The sequence below is a fragment of the Oncorhynchus keta genome, chromosome 5, assembly GCF_023373465.1.
Source record: "Oncorhynchus keta strain PuntledgeMale-10-30-2019 chromosome 5, Oket_V2, whole genome shotgun sequence".
Lineage (NCBI taxonomy): Eukaryota > Metazoa > Chordata > Actinopteri > Salmoniformes > Salmonidae > Oncorhynchus > Oncorhynchus keta.
Window position 1 is genome coordinate 26,249,532 of NC_068425.1, and position 25,830 is coordinate 26,275,361.

The 25,830-nt window shown below is 40.0% G+C and overlaps 1 protein-coding gene across 1 annotated transcript in view; it reads left to right on the forward strand.

Moving 5' to 3' along the window:
* Nucleotides 1-211: 211 nt before the first annotated feature.
* Nucleotides 212-25,830, forward strand: part of LOC127930094 (phospholipid phosphatase 3-like) — a 62,714-nt gene continuing 37,095 nt past the window's right edge. Inside the window, exon 1 of the mRNA XM_052519282.1 lies at nt 212-1,078. Within this exon, the coding sequence (XP_052375242.1) occupies nt 874-1,078 (205 nt within the window). The 5' untranslated portion in view covers nt 212-873. The remainder of the gene's footprint in view (nt 1,079-25,830) is intronic.

Here is a 25,830-nt window from a genome sequence, read left to right on the forward strand (position 1 = left end):
TATACAAGGGATACCAATCCTGAGTCGTTGTGCAGGGTACTTGTGCGAGGTAATTGGTGTAGATGTGTACTGTACATAAAGTGACAGATAGTAAACAGTAGCAGCAGTGTAAGAGTTGAGTCAGTTAGTGCAAAAAGGGTCAATGCAGATAGTCCGGGTCGCTATTTGGTTAACTACTGTATTTAACTAACTGGGTGTGGGTTGTCAGAGGGTGCGACTGGAGCAAAGGAGATATAAACATGTTGCAAAACAAACTCCTGGGGGTCTGCCTAGTTTTGGGGAGGGACAAAATGCGAGGGAACAGGAGGACTGAACAGAAAACAGTCCACATGGAGAGGGCATTTGGAATAGTTGAATGAATGACATATGGGCAAGTTTGAAAGTTGACAGAGAAATTGAGCAATGCGTGTTTTGCAAGTTATTCTTTTAAAATATTGATTTAGTTGGTTTTAGGGTAACGTATCATGATGTAACGTGTCTAGCCAGCTACAGTAGTTGAAGACTTTGAACAGAACACGATACAGTGGGACAGTGAGCGCTTTAGCTCGCAACACCTCAGTGAACTGCCAGCTTTGCTTAGACTAGCAAGAACACTTCTCTTTCAGTTTATCTTTACTCTTCTTTACGCTGTCGTCGAATTTGTCTTACATTTCACAGATAAGCTTGTTGCTAACGGTTTGATTCCTGTCAAGTTGAACTTGTGGTTGTTGGACATGGTTTTCAATAACAGCTAGCTAGCTAAAGTTAGTCAGCCATCATTAATTTGTATTTTTCAACGTTGGACGGACTGAATATTCACCTTTGGAATAATTAACGTTACTGTCAGTAAACAGCAACAAGACAACATCAACGTTGTATTTTAAACGAGACAATATGCAAAAGTTCAACTCGACACACACTAGTACTCTTCCTCGGGACGCTGAGCTTCAGCAGCGTTTATCCGACAACGGGGGATCCGGGGAGGCGATGAAGGAAAACGGCTCTGGGAAGAATCACATCCTTGCAGAACCTGCAGACAGTTCACTCTGTACCAAGAGAAAGATGCTGGTCGGCTTGGATGTTTTCTGTCTGTTTGTAGGTAAGAATTATGGTGATCCCCCTTTGCATATTATTTCACCTTTTTTATTTGACTGAATCTCAACGTAGTAGCATGACATGCTTGTCTGCTTTGCATTAATTTAATTCTTAGCCTGTCTCAGTATTTCCATCTTATTTCCGAGGAAATATGCAGAGGTCAATATCATTAACATGAATATAATTAATAGTATGCATGCCACAGGATGGGGAATTATTGCACATAAATCTAGGACGGCTCACTCTCACATGTTGTCCAAGTGATTTAATTAAACGCAGTAACGTTACATTTATTCGCACAAGTAGTTAAGGAGAAGAAACAACGGCAAAGTGCAACAGGTCTAGCAGTTCAACAGGTCACAATACAAGAATAAGTCCTTTCAAAAGCCAATTCAGCACTTAACCAAAAGGGCAAAAATGAGTCTGTCTGTACTCTAAGCTAAGCACTGAAGAAAAGCTGGCAGGAGAGTTGTCCCGGGAATTCTTGAGTTCCCATGACAACCATCCATGGGGTTCCCAAGAAAAGAACATTAGAATAAAACACGTTGCAACCCCTTCCCTGCTTGTGTTCTAATGCCAAAATGACACTTGTTCATTGTTTGCCTTGCTTCATTCACTACAGCATTCTCCCTCGCCAAGTATCTAAACTCCACTGAGGTGAGCACATTCTAGAGCTTTTGAATTGAACCTCCAACTCGTTATGCCTCGATACTTACCTTGTAGGTCCACCTATGTTTGTCCTTTTGTTGCGTGCATTTCTTTGCTGAAATCCATCATATTATTTATAAAACTTTAATCAAATACAACCACCGATGTTTTCCTTGTTGAGATTCAATTGGCATTCGCGGGCGAGTTGCCATCTTAGAGCACCAGCAATGAGGAAACAGTCAGTGGTTGTATTTGATTAACGTTTAATAAAATAAAATAAATGGATTTCAGCAAACTAAGAAAGGCACGCAACAACAGAGGACAAACATAGGTACATGATAATGGTTTAGAGGAGTCAGAGGTTAATTTAAGGAATTCTATCTAGTCTGCACTCAACTCCATGGAGGAGTTGAGGTACTTGGCAACAATATCTCTAATGTGTGCAACAAAGTTATTCTGCCAAGTTAGGAGGCTATTATATAATTCAATAAAGCATTGGATAATGGCCCGGATACAGTTTGAATGCTGATAGGGTTAGCAGTGTTAAGCCATAATGTGGAACATGAGGCAATCTGACAATCACTCACAAACACAGAGGGACTATTGGGTTGCTACTTTGTGGTAGTTATCATTGGTTACTCCTCAACTAACATGAGTGAAACAAAATTGTGTGCCTAACTACACCCCTGAAATGAAAGAGGGGAGGGGGGGTGTTGATCAGCCTCTCTGGTGCTGGCACTAAGTGAAAGCAGGGAAGAGTGGTTTGTTTTGAAGTCGTTAACAAGCAGGACTATAAGGTGGAACCCGTCCAGGCAGACAGACAGGTCTGCCAGAGCACCGTTGGCGGTTACGAGCTGCCTGTTGCTTCCCAGACAGACGCACTGACAGACAGGTTCACTCTCACCGTACAGCCTGTTATTCCTCCTTGCCTGCAGGTATGCTATTGCCTCCTCCTCTGCTAGGTAGCATGCTTGACACTCATCAAGTGTTTAGGAAGTGTCTGGTAAGTGCCAGACAGAGACTGACTGGCCCAGATTCAGAAGATGGGAAGGAAATATACTTTTTCAGTTTTTCGTAGCTCAGCCGAATGAGAACATGTGGGCTGGTGTTGACTTTCCTTATCCCTGACTGCCGGTTGCATTGCAACACTAGGATTGACTCAATCACCAGGTTGCATGCTTGAAAGAACATGAGTGAGAGGAAGTGAGAGATTTAGAAAGTGTATTTTTAAAGTCTCTCAAGACAAAGGGCAGCATGGCATGCTTGTCATCATCTTCCCCCATTCACCACCATCATCTCTGGTATCATCATATTCCTCTATTCACCACCATCACCTCTGGTATCATTATATCCTCTATTCCCCACCATCACCTCTGGTATCATCATCTTCCCCCATTCCCCACCATCACCTCTGGTATCATCATCTTCCCCCATTCACCACCATCATCTCTGGTATCATCATCTTCCGCCATTATCACCTCTGGTATCATCATATTCCTCTATTCACCACCATCACCTCTGGTATCATCATATTCCTCTATTCACTACCATCACCTCTGGTATCATCATCTTCCCCCATTCACCACCATCACCTCTGGTATCATCATATTCCTCTATTCACCACCATCATCTCTGGTATCATCATATTCCTCTATTCACCACCATCATCTCTGGTATCATCATATTATTCTATTCACCACCATCATCTCTGGTATCATCATATTCCTCTATTCACCACCATCATCTCTGGTATCATCATATTATTCTATTCACCACCATCATCTCTGGCATCATCATATTCCTCTATTCACCACCATCATCTCTGGTATCATCATATTATTCTATTCACCACCATCATCTCTGGTATCATCATATTCCTCTATTCACCACCATCATCTCTGGTATCATCATATTATTCTATTCACCACCATCATCTCTGGTATCATCATATTCCTCTATTCATCACCTCTGGTATCATCATATTCCTCTATTCACCACCATCACCTCTGGTATCATCATATTCCTCTATTCACCACCATCACCTCTGGTATCATCATATTCCTCTATTCACCACCATCACCTCTGGTATCATCATATTCCTCTATTCACCACCATCATCTCTGGTATCATCATATTCCTCTATTCATCACCTCTGGTATCATCATATTCCTCTATTCATCACCTCTGGTATCATCATATTCCTCTATTCATCACCTCTGGTATCATCATATTCCTCTATTCATCACCTCTGGTATCATCATATTCCTCTATTCATCACCTCTGGTATCATCATATTCCTCTATTCATCACCTCTGGTATCATCATATTCCTCTATTCTCCACCATCATCTCTGGTATCATCATATTCCTCTATTCATCACCTCTGGTATCATCATATTCCTCTATTCACCACCATCACCTCTGGTATCATCATATTCATCACCTCTGGTATCATCATATTCCTCTATTCTCCACCATCTCTGGTATCATCATATTATTCTATTCACCACCATCACCTCTGGTATCATCATATTCCTCTATTCATCACCTCTGGTATCATCATATTCCTCTATTCATCACCTCTGGTATCATCATATTCCTCTATTCACCACCATCATCTCTGGTATCATCATATTCCTCTATTCACCACCATCATCTCTGGCATCATCATATTCCTCTATTCATCACCTCTGGTATCATCATATTCCTCTATTCATCACCTCTGGTATCATCATATTCCTCTATTCATCACCTCTGGTATCATCATATTCCTCTATTCATCACCTCTGGTATCATCATATTCCTCTATTCACCACCATCATCTCTGGTATCATCATATTCCTCTATTCATCATCTCTGGTATCATCATATTCCTCTATTCATCACCTCTGGTATCATCATATTCCTCTATTCACCACCATCATCTCTGGTATCATCATATTCCTCTATTCATCACCTCTGGTATCATCATATTCCTCTATTCACCACCATCATCTCTGGTATCATCATATTCCTCTATTCACCACCATCACCTCTGGTATCATCATATTCCTCTATTCACCACCATCATCTCTGGTATCATCATATTCCTCTATTCACCACCATCACCTCTGGTATCATCATATTCCTCTATTCACCACCATCATCTCTGGTATCATCATATTCCTCTATTCATCACCTCTGGTATCATCATATTCCTCTATTCATCATCTCTGGTATCATCATATTCCTCTATTCACCACCATCACCTCTGGTATCATCATATTCCTCTATTCACCACCATCACCTCTGGTATCATCATATTCCTCTATTCACCACCATCACCTCTGGTATCATCATATTCCTCTATTCATCACCTCTGGTATCATCATATTCCTCTATTCACCACCATCACCTCTGGTATCATCATATTCCTCTATTCACCACCATCACCTCTGGTATCATCATCTTCCCCCATTCCCCACCATCACCTCTGGTATCATCATCTTCCCCCATTCACCACCATCATCTCTGGTATCATCATCTTCCGCCATTATCACCTCTGGTATCATCATATTCCTCTATTCACCACCATCACCTCTGGTATCATCATATTCCTCTATTCACTACCATCACCTCTGGTATCATCATCTTCCCCCATTCACCACCATCACCTCTGGTATCATCATATTCCTCTATTCACCACCATCATCTCTGGTATCATCATATTCCTCTATTCACCACCATCATCTCTGGTATCATCATATTATTCTATTCACCACCATCATCTCTGGTATCATCATATTCCTCTATTCACCACCATCATCTCTGGTATCATCATATTATTCTATTCACCACCATCATCTCTGGCATCATCATATTCCTCTATTCACCACCATCATCTCTGGTATCATCATATTATTCTATTCACCACCATCATCTCTGGTATCATCATATTCCTCTATTCACCACCATCATCTCTGGTATCATCATATTATTCTATTCACCACCATCATCTCTGGTATCATCATATTCCTCTATTCATCACCTCTGGTATCATCATATTCCTCTATTCACCACCATCACCTCTGGTATCATCATATTCCTCTATTCACCACCATCACCTCTGGTATCATCATATTCCTCTATTCACCACCATCACCTCTGGTATCATCATATTCCTCTATTCACCACCATCATCTCTGGTATCATCATATTCCTCTATTCATCACCTCTGGTATCATCATATTCCTCTATTCATCACCTCTGGTATCATCATATTCCTCTATTCATCACCTCTGGTATCATCATATTCCTCTATTCATCACCTCTGGTATCATCATATTCCTCTATTCATCACCTCTGGTATCATCATATTCCTCTATTCATCACCTCTGGTATCATCATATTCCTCTATTCTCCACCATCATCTCTGGTATCATCATATTCCTCTATTCATCACCTCTGGTATCATCATATTCCTCTATTCACCACCATCACCTCTGGTATCATCATATTCATCACCTCTGGTATCATCATATTCCTCTATTCTCCACCATCTCTGGTATCATCATATTATTCTATTCACCACCATCACCTCTGGTATCATCATATTCCTCTATTCATCACCTCTGGTATCATCATATTCCTCTATTCATCACCTCTGGTATCATCATATTCCTCTATTCACCACCATCATCTCTGGTATCATCATATTCCTCTATTCACCACCATCATCTCTGGCATCATCATATTCCTCTATTCATCACCTCTGGTATCATCATATTCCTCTATTCATCACCTCTGGTATCATCATATTCCTCTATTCATCACCTCTGGTATCATCATATTCCTCTATTCATCACCTCTGGTATCATCATATTCCTCTATTCACCACCATCATCTCTGGTATCATCATATTCCTCTATTCATCACCTCTGGTATCATCATATTCCTCTATTCATCACCTCTGGTATCATCATATTCCTCTATTCTCCACCATCATCTCTGGTATCATCATATTCCTCTATTCACCACCATCACCTCTGGTATCATCATATTCCTCTATTCACCACCATCATCTCTGGTATCATCATATTCCTCTATTCACCACCATCACCTCTGGTATCATCATATTCCTCTATTCACCACCATCACCTCTGGTATCATCATATTCCTCTATTCACCACCATCATCTCTGGTATCATCATCTTCCTCTATTCACCACCATCACCTCTGGTATCATCATATTCCTCTATTCATCATCTCTGGTATCATCATATTCCTCTATTCACCACCATCACCTCTGGTATCATCATATTCCTCTATTCACCACCATCATCTCTGGTATCATCATATTCCTCTATTCACCACCATCACCTCTGGTATCATCATATTCCTCTATTCACCACCATCACCTCTGGTATCATCATATTCCTCTATTCATCACCTCTGTTATCATCATATTCCTCTATTCACCACCATCATCTCTGGTATCATCATATTCCTCTATTCACCACCATCATCTCTGGTATCATCATATTCCTCTATTCATCACCTCTGGTATCATCATATTCCTCTATTCATCACCTCTGGTATCATCATATTCCTCTATTCATCACCTCTGGTATCATCATATTCCTCTATTCATCACCTCTGGTATCATCATATTCCTCTATTCACCACCATCACCTCTGGTATCATCATATTCCTCTATTCACCACCATCACCTCTGGTATCATCATATTCCTCTATTCACCACCATCATCTCTATCATCATCTTCCCCCATTATCATCTCTGGTATCATCATATTATTCTATTCACCACCATCATCTCTGGTATCATCATATTATTCTATTCACCACCATCATCTCTGGTATCATCATATTCCTCTATTCATCACCTCTGGTATCATCATATTCCTCTATTCATCACCTCTGGCATCATCATATTCCTCTATTCATCACCTCTGGCATCATCATATTCCTCTATTCATCACCTCTGGTATCATCATATTCCTCTATTCATCACCTCTGGTATCATCATATTCCTCTATTCATCACCTCTGGTATCATCATATTCCTCTATTCATCACCTCTGGTATCATCATATTCCTCTATTCATCACCTCTGGTATCATCATATTCCTCTATTCATCACCTCTGGTATCATCATATTCCTCTATTCATCACCTCTGGTATCATCATATTCCTCTATTCATCACCTCTGGTATCATCATATTCCTCTATTCATCACCTCTGGCATCATCATATTCCTCTATTCATCACCTCTGGCATCATCATATTCCTCTATTCATCACCTCTGGTATCATCATATTCCTCTATTCATCACCTCTGGTATCATCATATTCCTCTATTCATCACCTCTGGTATCATCATATTCCTCTATTCATCACCTCTGGTATCATCATATTCCTCTATTCACCACCATCATCTCTGGTATCATCATATTCCTCTATTCACCACCTCTGGTATCATCATATTCCTCTATTCACCACCTCTGGTATCATCATATTCCTCTATTCACCACCATCACCTCTGGTATCATCATATTCCTCTATTCACCACCATCATCTCTGGTATCATCATATTCCTCTATTCATCACCTCTGGTATCATCATATTCCTCTATTCACCACCATCACCTCTGGTATCATCATATTCCTCTATTCACCACCATCATCTCTGGTATCATCATATTCCTCTATTCACCACCTCTGGTATCATCATATTCCTCTATTCATCACCTCTGGTATCATCATATTCCTCTATTCATCACCTCTGGTATCATCATATTCCTCTATTCACCACCATCACCTCTGGTATCATCATATTCCTCTATTCACCACCATCATCTCTGGTATCATCATATTCCTCTATTCATCACCTCTGGTATCATCATATTCCTCTATTCACCACCATCATCTCTGGTATCATCATATTCCTCGATTCACTACCATCACCTCTGGTATCATCATATTCCTCTATTCATCACCATCACCTCTGGTATCATCATATTCCTCTATTCACCACCATCATCTCTGGTATCATCATATTCCTCTATTCACCACCATCATCTCTGGTATCATCATATTCCTCTATTCACCACCATCATCTCTGGTATCATCATATTCCTCTATTCACCACCATCATCTCTGGTATCATCATATTCCTCTATTCACCACCATCATCTCTGGTATCATCATATTCCTCTATTCACCACCATCATCTCTGGTATCATCATATTCCTCTATTCACCACCATCATCTCTGGTATCATCATATTCCTCTATTCACCACCATCATCTCTGGTATCATCATATTCCTCTATTCACCACCATCATCTCTGGTATCATCATATTCCTCTATTCACCACCATCATCTCTGGCATCATCATATTCCTCTATTCACCACCATCATCTCTGGTATCATCATATTCCTCTATTCACCACCATCATCTCTGGTATCATCATATTCCTCTATTCACCACCATCATCTCTGGTATCATCATATTCCTCTATTCACCACCATCACCTCTGGTATCATCATATTCCTCTATTCATCACCTCTGGTATCATCATATTCCTCTATTCACCACCTCTGGTATCATCATATTCCTCTATTCACCACCATCACCTCTGGTATCATCATATTCCTCTATTCATCACCTCTGGTATCATCATATTCCTCTATTCACCACCATCACCTCTGTTATCATCATATTCCTCTATTCACCACCATCACCTCTGGTATCATCATATTCCTCTATTCACCACCATCACCTCTGGTATCATCATATTCCTCTATTCACCACCATCACCTCTGGTATCATCATATTCCTCTATTCATCACCTCTGTTATCATCATATTCCTCTATTCACCACCATCATCTCTGGTATCATCATATTCCTCTATTCACCACCATCATCTCTGGTATCATCATATTCCTCTATTCACCACCATCATCTCTGGTATCATCATATTCCTCTATTCACCACCATCATCTCTGGTATCATCATATTCCTCTATTCATCACCTCTGGTATCATCATATTCCTCTATTCATCACCTCTGGTATCATCATATTCCTCTATTCATCACCTCTGGTATCATCATATTCCTCTATTCATCACCTCTGGTATCATCATATTCCTCTATTCATCACCTCTGGTATCATCATATTCCTCTATTCACCACCATCACCTCTGGTATCATCATATTCCTCTATTCACCACCATCACCTCTGGTATCATCATATTCCTCTATTCACCACCATCATCTCTATCATCATCTTCCCCCATTCACCACCATCATCTCTGGTATCATCATCTTCCCCATTATCATCTCTGGTATCATCATATTATTCTATTCACCACCATCATCTCTGGTATCATCATATTATTCTGTTCACCACCATCATCTCTGGTATCATCATATTATTCTATTCACCACCATCATCTCTGGTATCATCATATTCCTCTATTCATCACCTCTGGTATCATCATATTCCTCTATTCATCACCTCTGGCATCATCATATTCCTCTATTCATCACCGCTGGCATCATCATATTCCTCTATTCATCACCGCTGGCATCATCATATTCCTCTATTCATCACCTCTGGTATCATCATATTCCTCTATTCATCACCTCTGGTATCATCATATTCCTCTATTCATCACCTCTGGTATCATCATATTCCTCTATTCATCACCTCTGGTATCATCATATTCCTCTATTCATCACCTCTGGTATCATCATATTCCTCTATTCATCACCTCTGGTATCATCATATTCCTCTATTCATCACCTCTGGTATCATCATATTCCTCTATTCATCACCTCTGGTATCATCATATTCCTCTATTCATCACCTCTGGCATCATCATATTCCTCTATTCATCACCTCTGGCATCATCATATTCCTCTATTCATCACCTCTGGTATCATCATATTCCTCTATTCATCACCTCTGGTATCATCATATTCCTCTATTCATCACCTCTGGTATCATCATATTCCTCTATTCATCACCTCTGGTATCATCATATTCCTCTATTCACCACCATCATCTCTGGTATCATCATATTCCTCTATTCACCACCTCTGGTATCATCATATTCCTCTATTCACCACCTCTGGTATCATCATATTCCTCTATTCACCACCATCACCTCTGGTATCATCATATTCCTCTATTCACCACCATCATCTCTGGTATCATCATATTCCTCTATTCATCACCTCTGGTATCATCATATTCCTCTATTCACCACCATCACCTCTGGTATCATCATATTCCTCTATTCACCACCATCATCTCTGGTATCATCATATTCCTCTATTCACCACCTCTGGTATCATCATATTCCTCTATTCATCACCTCTGGTATCATCATATTCCTCTATTCACCACCATCATCTCTATCATCATCTTCCCCATTCACCACCATCATCTCTGGTATCATCATCTTCCCCCATTATCATCTCTGGTATCATCATATTATTCTATTCACCACCATCATCTCTGGTATCATCATATTATTCTATTCACCACCATCATCTCTGGTATCATCATATTATTCTATTCACCACCATCATCTCTGGTATCATCATATTCCTCTATTCATCACCTCTGGTATCATCATATTCCTCTATTCATCACCTCTGGCATCATCATATTCCTCTATTCATCACCTCTGGCATCATCATATTCCTCTATTCATCACCTCTGGTATCATCATATTCCTCTATTCATCACCTCTGGTATCATCATATTCCTCTATTCATCACCTCTGGTATCATCATATTCCTCTATTCATCACCTCTGGTATCATCATATTCCTCTATTCATCACCTCTGGTATCATCATATTCCTCTATTCATCACCTCTGGTATCATCATATTCCTCTATTCATCACCTCTGGTATCATCATATTCCTCTATTCATCACCTCTGGTATCATCATATTCCTCTATTCATCACCTCTGGCATCATCATATTCCTCTATTCATCACCTCTGGCATCATCATATTCCTCTATTCATCACCTCTGGTATCATCATATTCCTCTATTCATCACCTCTGGTATCATCATATTCCTCTATTCATCACCTCTGGTATCATCATATTCCTCTATTCATCACCTCTGGTATCATCATATTCCTCTATTCACCACCATCATCTCTGGTATCATCATATTCCTCTATTCACCACCTCTGGTATCATCATATTCCTCTATTCACCACCTCTGGTATCATCATATTCCTCTATTCACCACCATCACCTCTGGTATCATCATATTCCTCTATTCACCACCATCATCTCTGGTATCATCATATTCCTCTATTCATCACCTCTGGTATCATCATATTCCTCTATTCACCACCATCACCTCTGGTATCATCATATTCCTCTATTCACCACCATCATCTCTGGTATCATCATATTCCTCTATTCACCACCTCTGGTATCATCATATTCCTCTATTCATCACCTCTGGTATCATCATATTCCTCTATTCACCACCATCACCTCTGGTATCATCATATTCCTCTATTCACTACCATCACCTCTGGTATCATCATATTCCTCTATTCATCACCATCACCTCTGGTATCATCATATTCCTCTATTCACCACCATCATCTCTGGTATCATCATATTCCTCTATTCACCACCATCATCTCTGGTATCATCATATTCCTCTATTCACCACCATCATCTCTGGTATCATCATATTCCTCTATTCACCACCATCATCTCTGGTATCATCATATTCCTCTATTCACCACCATCACCTCTGGTATCATCATATTCCTCTATTCACCACCATCATCTCTGGTATCATCATATTCCTCTATTCACCACCATCACCTCTGGTATCATCATATTCCTCTATTCACCACCATCATCTCTGGTATCATCATATTCCTCTATTCACCACCATCATCTCTGGTATCATCATATTCCTCTATTCACCACCATCATCTCTGGTATCATCATATTCCTCTATTCATCACCTCTGGTATCATCATATTCCTCTATTCACCACCATCATCTCTGGTATCATCATATTCCTCTATTCACCACCATCATCTCTGGTATCATCATATTCCTCTATTCACCACCATCACCTCTGGTATCATCATATTCCTCTATTCATCACCTCTGGTATCATCATATTCCTCTATTCACCACCTCTGGTATCATCATATTCCTCTATTCACCACCATCACCTCTGGTATCATCATATTCCTCTATTCATCACCTCTGGTATCATCATATTCCTCTATTCATCACCTCTGGTATCATCATATTCCTCTATTCACCACCATCACCTCTGGTATCATCATATTCCTCTATTCACCACCATCACCTCTGGTATCATCATATTCCTCTATTCACCACCATCACCTCTGGTATCATCATATTCCTCTATTCACCACCATCACCTCTGGTATCATCATATTCCTCTATTCATCACCTCTGTTATCATCATATTCCTCTATTCACCACCATCATCTCTGGTATCATCATATTCCTCTATTCACCACCATCATCTCTGGTATCATCATATTCCTCTATTCACCACCATCATCTCTGGTATCATCATATTCCTCTATTCACCACCATCATCTCTGGTATCATCATATTCCTCTATTCATCACCTCTGGTATCATCATATTCCTCTATTCATCACCTCTGGTATCATCATATTCCTCTATTCATCACCTCTGGTATCATCATATTCCTCTATTCATCACCTCTGGTATCATCATATTCCTCTATTCATCACCTCTGGTATCATCATATTCCTCTATTCACCACCATCACCTCTGGTATCATCATATTCCTCTATTCACCACCATCACCTCTGGTATCATCATATTCCTCTATTCACCACCATCATCTCTATCATCATCTTCCCCATTCACCACCATCATCTCTGGTATCATCATCTTCCCCCATTATCATCTCTGGTATCATCATATTATTCTATTCACCACCATCATCTCTGGTATCATCATATTATTCTGTTCACCACCATCATCTCTGGTATCATCATATTATTCTATTCACCACCATCATCTCTGGTATCATCATATTCCTCTATTCATCACCTCTGGTATCATCATATTCCTCTATTCATCACCTCTGGCATCATCATATTCCTCTATTCATCACCTCTGGCATCATCATATTCCTCTATTCATCACCTCTGGTATCATCATATTCCTCTATTCATCACCTCTGGTATCATCATATTCCTCTATTCATCACCTCTGGTATCATCATATTCCTCTATTCATCACCTCTGGTATCATCATATTCCTCTATTCATCACCTCTGGTATCATCATATTCCTCTATTCATCACCTCTGGTATCATCATATTCCTCTATTCATCACCTCTGGTATCATCATATTCCTCTATTCATCACCTCTGGTATCATCATATTCCTCTATTCATCACCTCTGGCATCATCATATTCCTCTATTCATCACCTCTGGCATCATCATATTCCTCTATTCATCACCTCTGGTATCATCATATTCCTCTATTCATCACCTCTGGTATCATCATATTCCTCTATTCATCACCTCTGGTATCATCATATTCCTCTATTCATCACCTCTGGTATCATCATATTCCTCTATTCACCACCATCATCTCTGGTATCATCATATTCCTCTATTCACCACCTCTGGTATCATCATATTCCTCTATTCACCACCTCTGGTATCATCATATTCCTCTATTCACCACCATCACCTCTGGTATCATCATATTCCTCTATTCACCACCATCATCTCTGGTATCATCATATTCCTCTATTCATCACCTCTGGTATCATCATATTCCTCTATTCACCACCATCACCTCTGGTATCATCATATTCCTCTATTCACCACCATCATCTCTGGTATCATCATATTCCTCTATTCACCACCTCTGGTATCATCATATTCCTCTATTCATCACCTCTGGTATCATCATATTCCTCTATTCACCACCATCATCTCTGGTATCATCATATTCCTCTATTCACCACCATCATCTCTGGTATCATCATATTCCTCGATTCACTACCATCACCTCTGGTATCATCATATTCCTCTATTCATCACCATCACCTCTGGTATCATCATATTCCTCTATTCACCACCATCATCTCTGGTATCATCATATTCCTCTATTCACCACCATCATCTCTGGTATCATCATATTCCTCTATTCACCACCATCATCTCTGGTATCATCATATTCCTCTATTCACCACCATCATCTCTGGTATCATCATATTCCTCTATTCACCACCATCATCTCTGGTATCATCATATTCCTCTATTCACCACCATCATCTCTGGTATCATCATATTCCTCTATTCACCACCATCATCTCTGGTATCATCATATTCCTCTATTCACCACCATCATCTCTGGTATCATCATATTCCTCTATTCACCACCATCATCTCTGGCATCATCATATTCCTCTATTCACCACCATCATCTCTGGTATCATCATATTCCTCTATTCACCACCATCATCTCTGGTATCATCATATTCCTCTATTCACCACCATCATCTCTGGTATCATCATATTCCTCTATTCACCACCATCACCTCTGGTATCATCATATTCCTCTATTCATCACCTCTGGTATCATCATATTCCTCTATTCACCACCTCTGGTATCATCATATTCCTCTATTCACCACCATCATCTCTGGTATCATCATATTCCTCTATTCTCCACCATCATCTCTGGTATCATCATATTCCTCTATTGACCACCATCATCTCTGGTATCATCATATTCCTCTATTCACCACCATCACCTCTGGTATCATCATATTCCTCTATTCATCACCTCTGGTATCATCATATTCCTCTATTCACCACCTCTGGTATCATCATATTCCTCTATTCACCACCATCATCTCTGGTATCATCATATTCCTCTATTCACCACCATCATCTCTGGTATCATCATATTCCTCTATTCACCACCATCACCTCTGGTATCATCATATTCCTCTATTCACCACCATCACCTCTGGTATCATCATATTCCTCTATTCATCACCTCTGGTATCATCATATTCCTCTATTCACCACCATCACCTCTGGTATCATCATATTCCTCTATTCACCACCATCACCTCTGGTATCATCATATTCCTCTATTCATCACCTCTGGTATCATCATATTCCTCTATTCATCACCTCTGGTATCATCATATTCCTCTATTCACCACCATCATCTCTGGTATCATCATATTCCTCTATTCACCACCATCACCTCTGGTATCATCATATTCCTCTATTCATCACCTCTGGTATCATCATATTCCTCTATTCATCACCTCTGGTATCATCATATTCCTCTATTCACCACCATCACCTCTGGTATCATCATATTCCTCTATTCATCACCTCTGGTATCATCATATTCCTCTATTCATCATCTCTGGTATCATCATATTCCTCTATTCACCACCATCACCTCTGGTATCATCATATTCCTCTATTCACCACCATCACCTCTGGTATCATCATATTCCTCTATTCATCACCTCTGGTATCATCATATTCCTCTATTCACCACCTCTGGTATCATCATATTCCTCTATTCACCACCATCATCTCTGGTATCATCATATTCCTCTATTCACCACCATCATCTCTGGTATCATCATATTCCTCTATTCACCACCATCATCTCTGGTATCATCATATTCCTCTATTCACCACCATCATCTCTGGTATCATCATATTCCTCTATTCATCACCATCATCTCTGGTATCATCATATTCCTCTATTCACCACCTTCATCTCTGGTATCATCATATTCCTCTATTCACCACCATCATCTCTGGTATCATCATATTCCTCTATTCACCACCATCATCTCTGGTATCATCATATTCCTCTATTCACCACCATCACCTCTGGTATCATCATATTCCTCTATTCACCACCATCATCTCTGGTATCATCATCTTCCTCTATTCACCACCATCACCTCTGGTATCATCATATTCCTCTATTCACCACCATCATCTCTGTTATCATCATATTCCTCTATTCACCACCATCATCTCTGGTATCATCATATTCCTCTATTCACCACCATCATCTCTGGTATCATCATATTCCTCTATTCACCACCATCATCTCTGGTATCATCATATTCCTCTATTCACCACCATCACCTCTGGTATCATCATATTCCTCTATTCACCACCATCATCTCTGGTATCATCATATTCCTCTATTCACCACCATCACCTCTGGTATCATCATATTCCTCTATTCACCACCATCATCTCTGGTATCATCATATTCCTCTATTCACCACCATCATCTCTGGTATCATCATATTCCTCTATTCATCACCTCTGGTATCATCATATTCCTCTATTCACCACCATCATCTCTGGTATCATCATATTCCTCTATTCACCACCATCATCTCTGGTATCATCATATTCCTCTATTCATCACCTCTGGTATCATCATATTCCTCTATTCACCACCATCATCTCTGGTATCATCATATTCCTCTATTCATCACCTCTGGTATCATCATATTCCTCTATTCACCACCATCACCTCTGGTATCATCATATTCCTCTATTCACCACCATCATCTCTGGTATCATCATATTCCTCTATTCACCACCATCACCTCTGGTATCATCATATTCCTCTATTCACCACCATCACCTCTGGTATCATCATATTCCTCTATTCACCACCATCATCTCTGGTATCATCATATTCCTCTATTCACCACCATCACCTCTGGTATCATCATATTCCTCTATTCACCACCATCATCTCTGGTATCATCATCTTCCTCTATTCACCACCATCACCTCTGGTATCATCATATTCCTCTATTCACCACCATCATCTCTGGTATCATCATATTCCTCTATTCACCACCATCATCTCTGGTATCATCATATTCCTCTATTCACCACCATCATCTCTGGTATCATCATATTCCTCTATTCACCACCATCATCTCTGGTATCATCATATTCCTCTATTCACCACCATCATCTCTGGTATCATCATATTCCTCTATTCACCACCATCATCTCTGGTATCATCATATTCCTCTATTCACCACCATCATCTCTGGTATCATCATATTCCTCTATTCACCACCATCATCTCTGGTATCATCATATTCCTCTATTCACCACCATCATCTCTGGTATCATCATATTCCTCTATTCACCACCATCACCTCTGGTATCATCATATTCCTCTATTCACCACCATCACCTCTGGTATCATCATATTCCTCTATTCATCACCTCTGGTATCATCATATTCCTCTATTCACCACCATCATCTCTGGTATCATCATATTCCTCTATTCATCACCATCATCTCTGGTATCATCATATTCCTCTATTCACCACCATCACCTCTGGTATCATCATATTCCTCTATTCATCACCTCTGGTATCATCATATTCCTCTATTCACCACCTCTGGTATCATCATATTCCTCTATTCATCACCATCACCTCTGGCATCATCCTCTTCTGGCATCAGCCTTGTTAATTTATTAGGAAGTAGTTAGTAGGAAGCTCTCTCATCCATTTATATGCAGATGATACAGTCTTACACTGAGCTGGCCCCTCCCCGGATTTTGTGTTAAACGCTCTACAACAAAGCTTTCTTAGTTTCCAACAAGCTTTCTCTACCCTTAACCTTGTTCTGAACACCTCTGAAAGATTAGTGGAATCTGTGTGGGTAGCTGGACAGGTAGGATGACTGACAGTCAAGGTGAACAGGTGGTCACGTGTCAGGTGACAGAGGAATGGATGAGACTGAGGCAGGAATTCCTTTAACCATAAAGTGGTATATTTACTGAGTAGTCTGTGCTGCATCACAAAGGAAACAAATAACATGTATCCAATCAAAGATCAAATCATATCAGTCATTATTAACATAATTTAGGGAATTCAACAGTCCAGTTCATTAAGAAGTCAATAGTAATCATCCGTGAGTCATTTAGGCTCGTAACTATTTATCATAAATCATGAAAGAATACAAACAGTGAATGGTTTATACAATCTATAATCCCCATGATCAAAGTCAATCAGTTAGCAAACAATGACGTTTCTCATTTCACTCTTTCAATTGTCTTCATGTGTACATATAATTAATTTCAATACACATGAACCATATCGATTGCATAATTGGCCTATGAGGATCCGTAGGGCCGTGATCATTGACAATTCACATTACACAATATGTTCGAAGCTGCGCTCCAAGCCGTGCTCCGCGGTAATAACTATTAACAGTAACTGAATGGCCCATCTCCGGATCGCAACAGATAATTCAGAAAGGTAACAGAGTCGGTGGACTTACGTGGATTCATGGACGCACAGAACTTCTGGATGAGATGGAGTTAAGGAAGAGAAAGCAGCGAGATCAGGCGATGGCAATTTCCTCCTTTTATGGAGTTGAAATCTGTCGGACATTTTTACCTGACCTAATTAAAGCGCCCCTGGCCCAGCTGAGTAAATGGCAATGAATTAAAGGATTATTCCACCAACTCCATGGGCAAAACAAGGTTGTGTGGCTTGGTAAGAAGAATGCCACTCTTCCCACAGGTGTGATTACTACCACTGAGGGTTTAGAGCTTGAGGTAGTCACCTCATACAAGTACTTGGGAGTATGGCTAGATGGTACACTGTCCTTCTCTCAGCACATATCAAATCTGCAGGCTAAAGTTAAATCTAGACTTGGGTTCCTCTATCGTAATTGCTCCTCTTTCACCCCAGCTTCCAAACTAACCCTGATTCAGATGACCATCCTACCCATGCTAGATTACAGAGACATCATTTATAGATCGGCAGGTAAGGGTGCTCTCGAGCGGCTAGATGTTCTTTACCTTTCGGCCATCAGATTTGCCACCAATGCTCCTTATAAGACACATCACTGCACTCTATACTCCTCTGTAAACTGGTCATCTCTGTATACCCATCGCAAAGACCCACTGGTTGATGCTTATTTATAAAACCCTCTTAGGCCTCACACCCCCCTATCTGAAATATCTACTGCAGCCCTCATCCTCCACATACAACACCCGTTCTGCCAGTCACATTCTGTTAAAGGTCCCCAAAGCACACACATCCCTGGGTCGCTCCTTTTTTCAGTTCGCTGCAGCTGGAATGAGCTGCAACAAACACTCAAACTGGACAGTTTTATCTCAATCTCTTCATTCTAAGACTCAATCATGGACACTCTTACTGACAGTTGTAGCTGCTTTGTGTGATGTATTGTTGTCTGTACCCAATAATGTTTCTACCATGTTTTGTGCTGCAACCATGTTGTGTTGCTACCATGTGCTGCTACCATGCTCTGTTGTCATGTGTTGCTGCCTTGCTATGTTGTTGTCTTTAGGTCTCTTTATGTAGTGTTGCGTTGTCTCTCTCGTCGTAATGTTTGTCCTATATTCATATGTTATTTATTTTTATTTATTTCAAAAACACAGCCCCTGTCCCTGCAGGAGGTATTTTGCCTTTTGGTAGGCCGTCATTGTAAATAAGAATGTATTCTTAAATTACTTGCCTAGTTAAATAAAAGTTAAATTAAATAAATAAAAATGTACTTTTGGTTCTTTCTTGATAGATAATGATTGGCTCTTTCTTGATAGATAATGATTGGCGTCACTATCTTCAGCTATATTGTGAATTAACAGTATGCCTTGTCTCTAGTTGTCTCTGTCTCCTCTCCAACAGTATGCCTTGTCTCTGTCTCCTCTCCAACAGTATGCCTTGTCTCTGTCTCCTCTCCAACAGTATGCCTTGTCTCTAGTTGTCTCTGTCTCCTCTCCAACAGTATGCCTTGTCTCTGTCTCCTCTCCAACAGTATGCCTTGTCTCTGTCTCCTCTCCAACAGTATGCCTTGTCTCTGTCTCCTCTCCAACAGTATGCCTTGTCTCTGTCTCCTCTCCAACAGTATGCCTTGTCTCTGTCTCCTCTCCAACAGTATGCCTTGTCTCTGTCTCCTCTCCAACAGTATGCCTTGTCTCTGTCTCCTCTCCAACAGTATGCCTTGTCTCTGTCTCCTCTCCAACAGTATGCCTTGTCTCTGTCTCCTCTCCAACAGTATGCCTTGTCTCTGTCTCCTCTCCAACAGTATGCCTTGTCTCTGTCTCCTCTCCAACAGTATGCCTTGTCTCTGTCTCCTCTCCAACAGTATGCCTTGTCTCTGTCTCCTCTCCAACAGTATGCCTTGTCTCTGTCTCCTCTCCAACAGTATGCCTTGTCTCTGTCTCCTCTCCAACAGTATGTCGTGTCTCTGTCTCCTCTCCAACAGTATGTCGTGTCTCTGTCTCCTCTCCAACAGTATGTCGTGTCTCTAGTTGTCTCTGTCTCCTCTCCAACAGTATGTCGTGTCTCTAGTTGTCTCTGTCTCCTCTCCAACAGTATGTCGTGTCTCTAGTTGTCTCTGTCTCCTCTCCAACAGTATGTCGTGTCTCTAGTTGTCTCTGTCTCCTCTCCAACAGTATGTCGTGTCTCTAGTTGTCTCTGTCTCCACTCCAACAGTATGTCGTGTCTCTAGTTGTCTCTGTCTCCTCTCCAACAGTATGTCGTGTCTCTAGTTGTCTCTGTCTCCTCTCCAACAGTATGCCTTGTCTCTGTCTCCACTCCAACAGTATGTCGTGTCTCTAGTTGTCTCTGTCTCCTCTCCAACAGTATGTCGTGTCTCTAGTTGTCTCTGTCTCCACTCCAACAGTATGTCGTGTCTCTAGTTGTCTCTGTCTCCTCTCCAACAGTATGTCGTGTCTCTAGTTGTCTCTGTCTCCTCTCCAACAGTATGTCGTGTCTCTAGTTGTCTCTGTCTCCTCTCCAACAGTATGTCGTGTCTCTAGTTGTCTCTGTCTCCTCTCCAACAGTATGCCTTGTCTCTAGTTGTCTTTGTCGTGTCTCAGGGAGTTCCAACCTAATTTCCCTAAATGTCAACAGCAGATTCCTCAGGCTGTTGACCCTCGTTATCTGCCCCGTCAAGGGACTCATTTATTACTGTCACTCTGGAATTCCCCCAAGGCATTCCATTCTAATGGCCTTATAAGTTAGGAGGGAATCCACTTTGCTCAGTGTGGTCCCTTCTGTCTCAGATAGTACTTTACTGCAGTGAAGTAAACATGTTAACACTGTGGTATGGCATTATGAATGACTGTTATTAACACGGTGGTATGGCATTATGAATGACTGTTATTAACACTGTGGTATGGCATTATGAATGACTGTTATTAACACTGTGGTATGGCATTATGAATGACTGTTATTAACACCGTGGTATGGCATTATGAATGACTGTTATTAACACTGTGGTATGGCATTATGAATGACTGTTATTAACACGGTGGTATGGCATTAGGAATGACTGTTATTAACACTGTGGTATGGCATTATGAATGACTGTTATTAACACGGTGGTATGGCATTAGGAATGACTGTTATTAACACCGTGGTATGGCATTATGAATGACTGTTATTAACACGGTGGTATGGCATTATGAATGACTGTTATTAACACTGTGGTATGGCATTATGAATGACTGTTATTAACACTGTGGTATGGCATTATGAATGACTGTTATTAACACGGTGGTATGGCATTATGAATGACTGTTATTAACACTGTGGTATGGCATTATGAATGACTGTTATTAACACGGTGGTATGGCATTATGAATGACTGTTATTAACACGGTGGTATGGCATTATGAATGACTGTTATTAACATGGTGGTATGGCATTATGAATGACTGTTATTAACACCGTGGTATGGCATTATGAATGACTGTTATTAACACGGTGGTATGGCATTATGAATGACTGTTATTAACACGGTGGTATGGCATTATGAATGACTGTTATTAACACGGTGGTATGGCATTATGAATGACTGTTATTAACACGGTGGTATGGCATTATGAATGACTGTTATTAACACGGTGGTATGGCATTATGAATGACTGTTATTAACACGGTGGTATGGCATTATGAATGACTGTTATTAACACGGTGGTATGGCATTATGAATGACTGTTATTAACACGGTGGTATGGCATTATGAATGACTGTTATTAACACGGTGGTATGGCATTATGAATGACTGTTATTAACACGGTGGTATGGCATTATGAATGACTGTTATTAACACGGTGGTATGGCATTATGAATGACTGTTATTAACACTGTGGTATGGCATTATGAATGACTGTTATTAACACGGTGGTATGGCATTATGAATGACTGTTATTAACACGGTGGTATGGCATTATGAATGACTGTTATTAACACGGTGGTATGGCATTATGAATGACTGTTATTAACACGGTGGTATGGCATTATGAATGACTGTTATTAACACGGTGGTATGGCATTATGAATGACTGTTATTAACACGGTGGTATGGCATTATGAATGACTGTTATTAACACTGTGGTATGCATTATGAATGACTGTTATTAACGCTGTGGTATGGCATTATGAATGACTGTTATTAACACGGTGGTATGGCATTATGAATGACTGTTATTAACACGGTGGTATGGCATTATGAATGACTGTTATTAACACTGTGGTATGGCATTATGAATGACTGTTATTAACACTGTGGTATGGCATTATGAATGACTGTTATTAACACTGTGGTATGGCATTATAAATGACTGTTATTAACACTGTGGTATGCATTATGAATGACTGTTATTAACACTGTGGTATGGCATTATGAATGACTGTTATTAACACTGTGGTATGGCATTACGAATGACTGTTATTAACACTGTGGTATGGCATTACGAATGACTGTTATTAACACTGTGGTATGCATTATGAATGACTGTTATTAACGCTGTGGTATGGCATTATGAATGACTGTTATTAACACGGTGGTATGGCATTATGAATGACTGTTATTAACACTGTGGTATGCATTATGAATGACTGTTATTAACGCTGTGGTATGGCATTATGAATGACTGTTATTAACACTGTGGTATGGCATTATGAATGACTGTTATTAACACGGTGGTATGGCATTATGAATGACTGTTATTAACACGGTGGTATGGCATTATGAATGACTGTTATTAACACTGTGGTATGCATTATGAATGACTGTTATTAACGCTGTGGTATGGCATTATGAATGACTGTTATTAACACTGTGGTATGGCATTATGAATGACTGTTATTAACACGGTGGTATGGCATGATGAATGACTGTTATTAACACTGTGGTATGGCATTACGAATGACTGTTATTAACACGGTGGTATGGCATTATGAATGACTGTTAACACGGTGGTATGGCATTATGAATGACTGTTATTAACACGGTGGTATGGCATTAGGAATGACTGTTATTAACACTGTGGTATGGCATTATGAATGACTGTTATTAACACGGTGGTATGGCATTAGGAATGACTGTTATTAACACGGTGGTATGGCATTACGAATGACTGTTATTAACACGGTGGTATGGCATTATGAATGACTGTTAACACTGTGGTATGGCATTATGAATGACTGTTATTAACACGGTGGTATGGCATTATGAATGACTGTTATTAACACTGTGGTATGGCATTACAAATGACTGTTATTAACACGGTGGTATGGCATTATGAATGACTGTTATTAACACGGTGGTATGGCATTAGGAATGACTGTTATTAACACGGTGGTATGGCATTAGGAATGACTGTTATTAACACGGTGGTATGGCATTAGGAATGACTGTTATTAACACGGTGGTATGGCATTAGGAATGACTGTTATTAACACTGTGGTATGCATTATGAATGACTGTTATTAACACTGTGGTATGGCATTAGGAATGACTGTTATTAACACGGTGGTATGGCATTATGAATGACTGTTATTAACACTGTGGTATGGCATTATGAATGACTGTTATTAACACTGTGGTATGGCATTATGAATGACTGTTATTAACACTGTGGTATGGCATTATGAATGACTGTTATTAACACTGTGGTATGGCATTATGAATGACTGTTAGTAACACTGTGGTATGGCATTATGAATGACTGTTATTAACACTGTGGTATGCATTATGAATGACTGTTATTAACGCTGTGGTATGGCATTATGAATGACTGTTATTAACACTGTGGTATGGCATTATGAATGACTGTTATTAACACGGTGGTATGGCATGATGAATGACTGTTATTAACACTGTGGTATGGCATTATGAATGACTGTTATTAACACGGTGGTATGGCATTATGAATGACTGTTATTAACACGGTGGTATGGCATTACGAATGACTGTTATTAACACGGTGGTATGGCATTATGAATGACTGTTAACACGGTGGTATGGCATTATGAATGACTGTTATTAACACGGTGGTATGGCATTAGGAATGACTGTTATTAACACTGTGGTATGGCATTATGAATGACTGTTATTAACACGGTGGTATGGCATTAGGAATGACTGTTATTAACACGGTGGTATGGCATTACGAATGACTGTTATTAACACGGTGGTATGGCATTATGAATGACTGTTAACACTGTGGTATGGCATTATGAATGACTGTTATTAACACGGTGGTATGGCATTATGAATGACTGTTATTAACACTGTGGTATGGCATTACGAATGACTGTTATTAACACGGTGGTATGGCATTATGAATGACTGTTATTAACACGGTGGTATGGCATTAGGAATGACTGTTATTAACACGGTGGTATGGCATTAGGAATGACTGTTATTAACACGGTGGTATGGCATTAGGAATGACTGTTATTAACACGGTGGTATGGCATTAGGAATGACTGTTATTAACACTGTGGTATGCATTATGAATGACTGTTATTAACACTGTGGTATGGCATTAGGAATGACTGTTATTAACACGGTGGTATGGCATTATGAATGACTGTTATTAACACTGTGGTATGGCATTATGAATGACTGTTATTAACACTGTGGTATGGCATTATGAATGACTGTTATTAACACTGTGGTATGGCATTATGAATGACTGTTATTAACACTGTGGTATGGCAT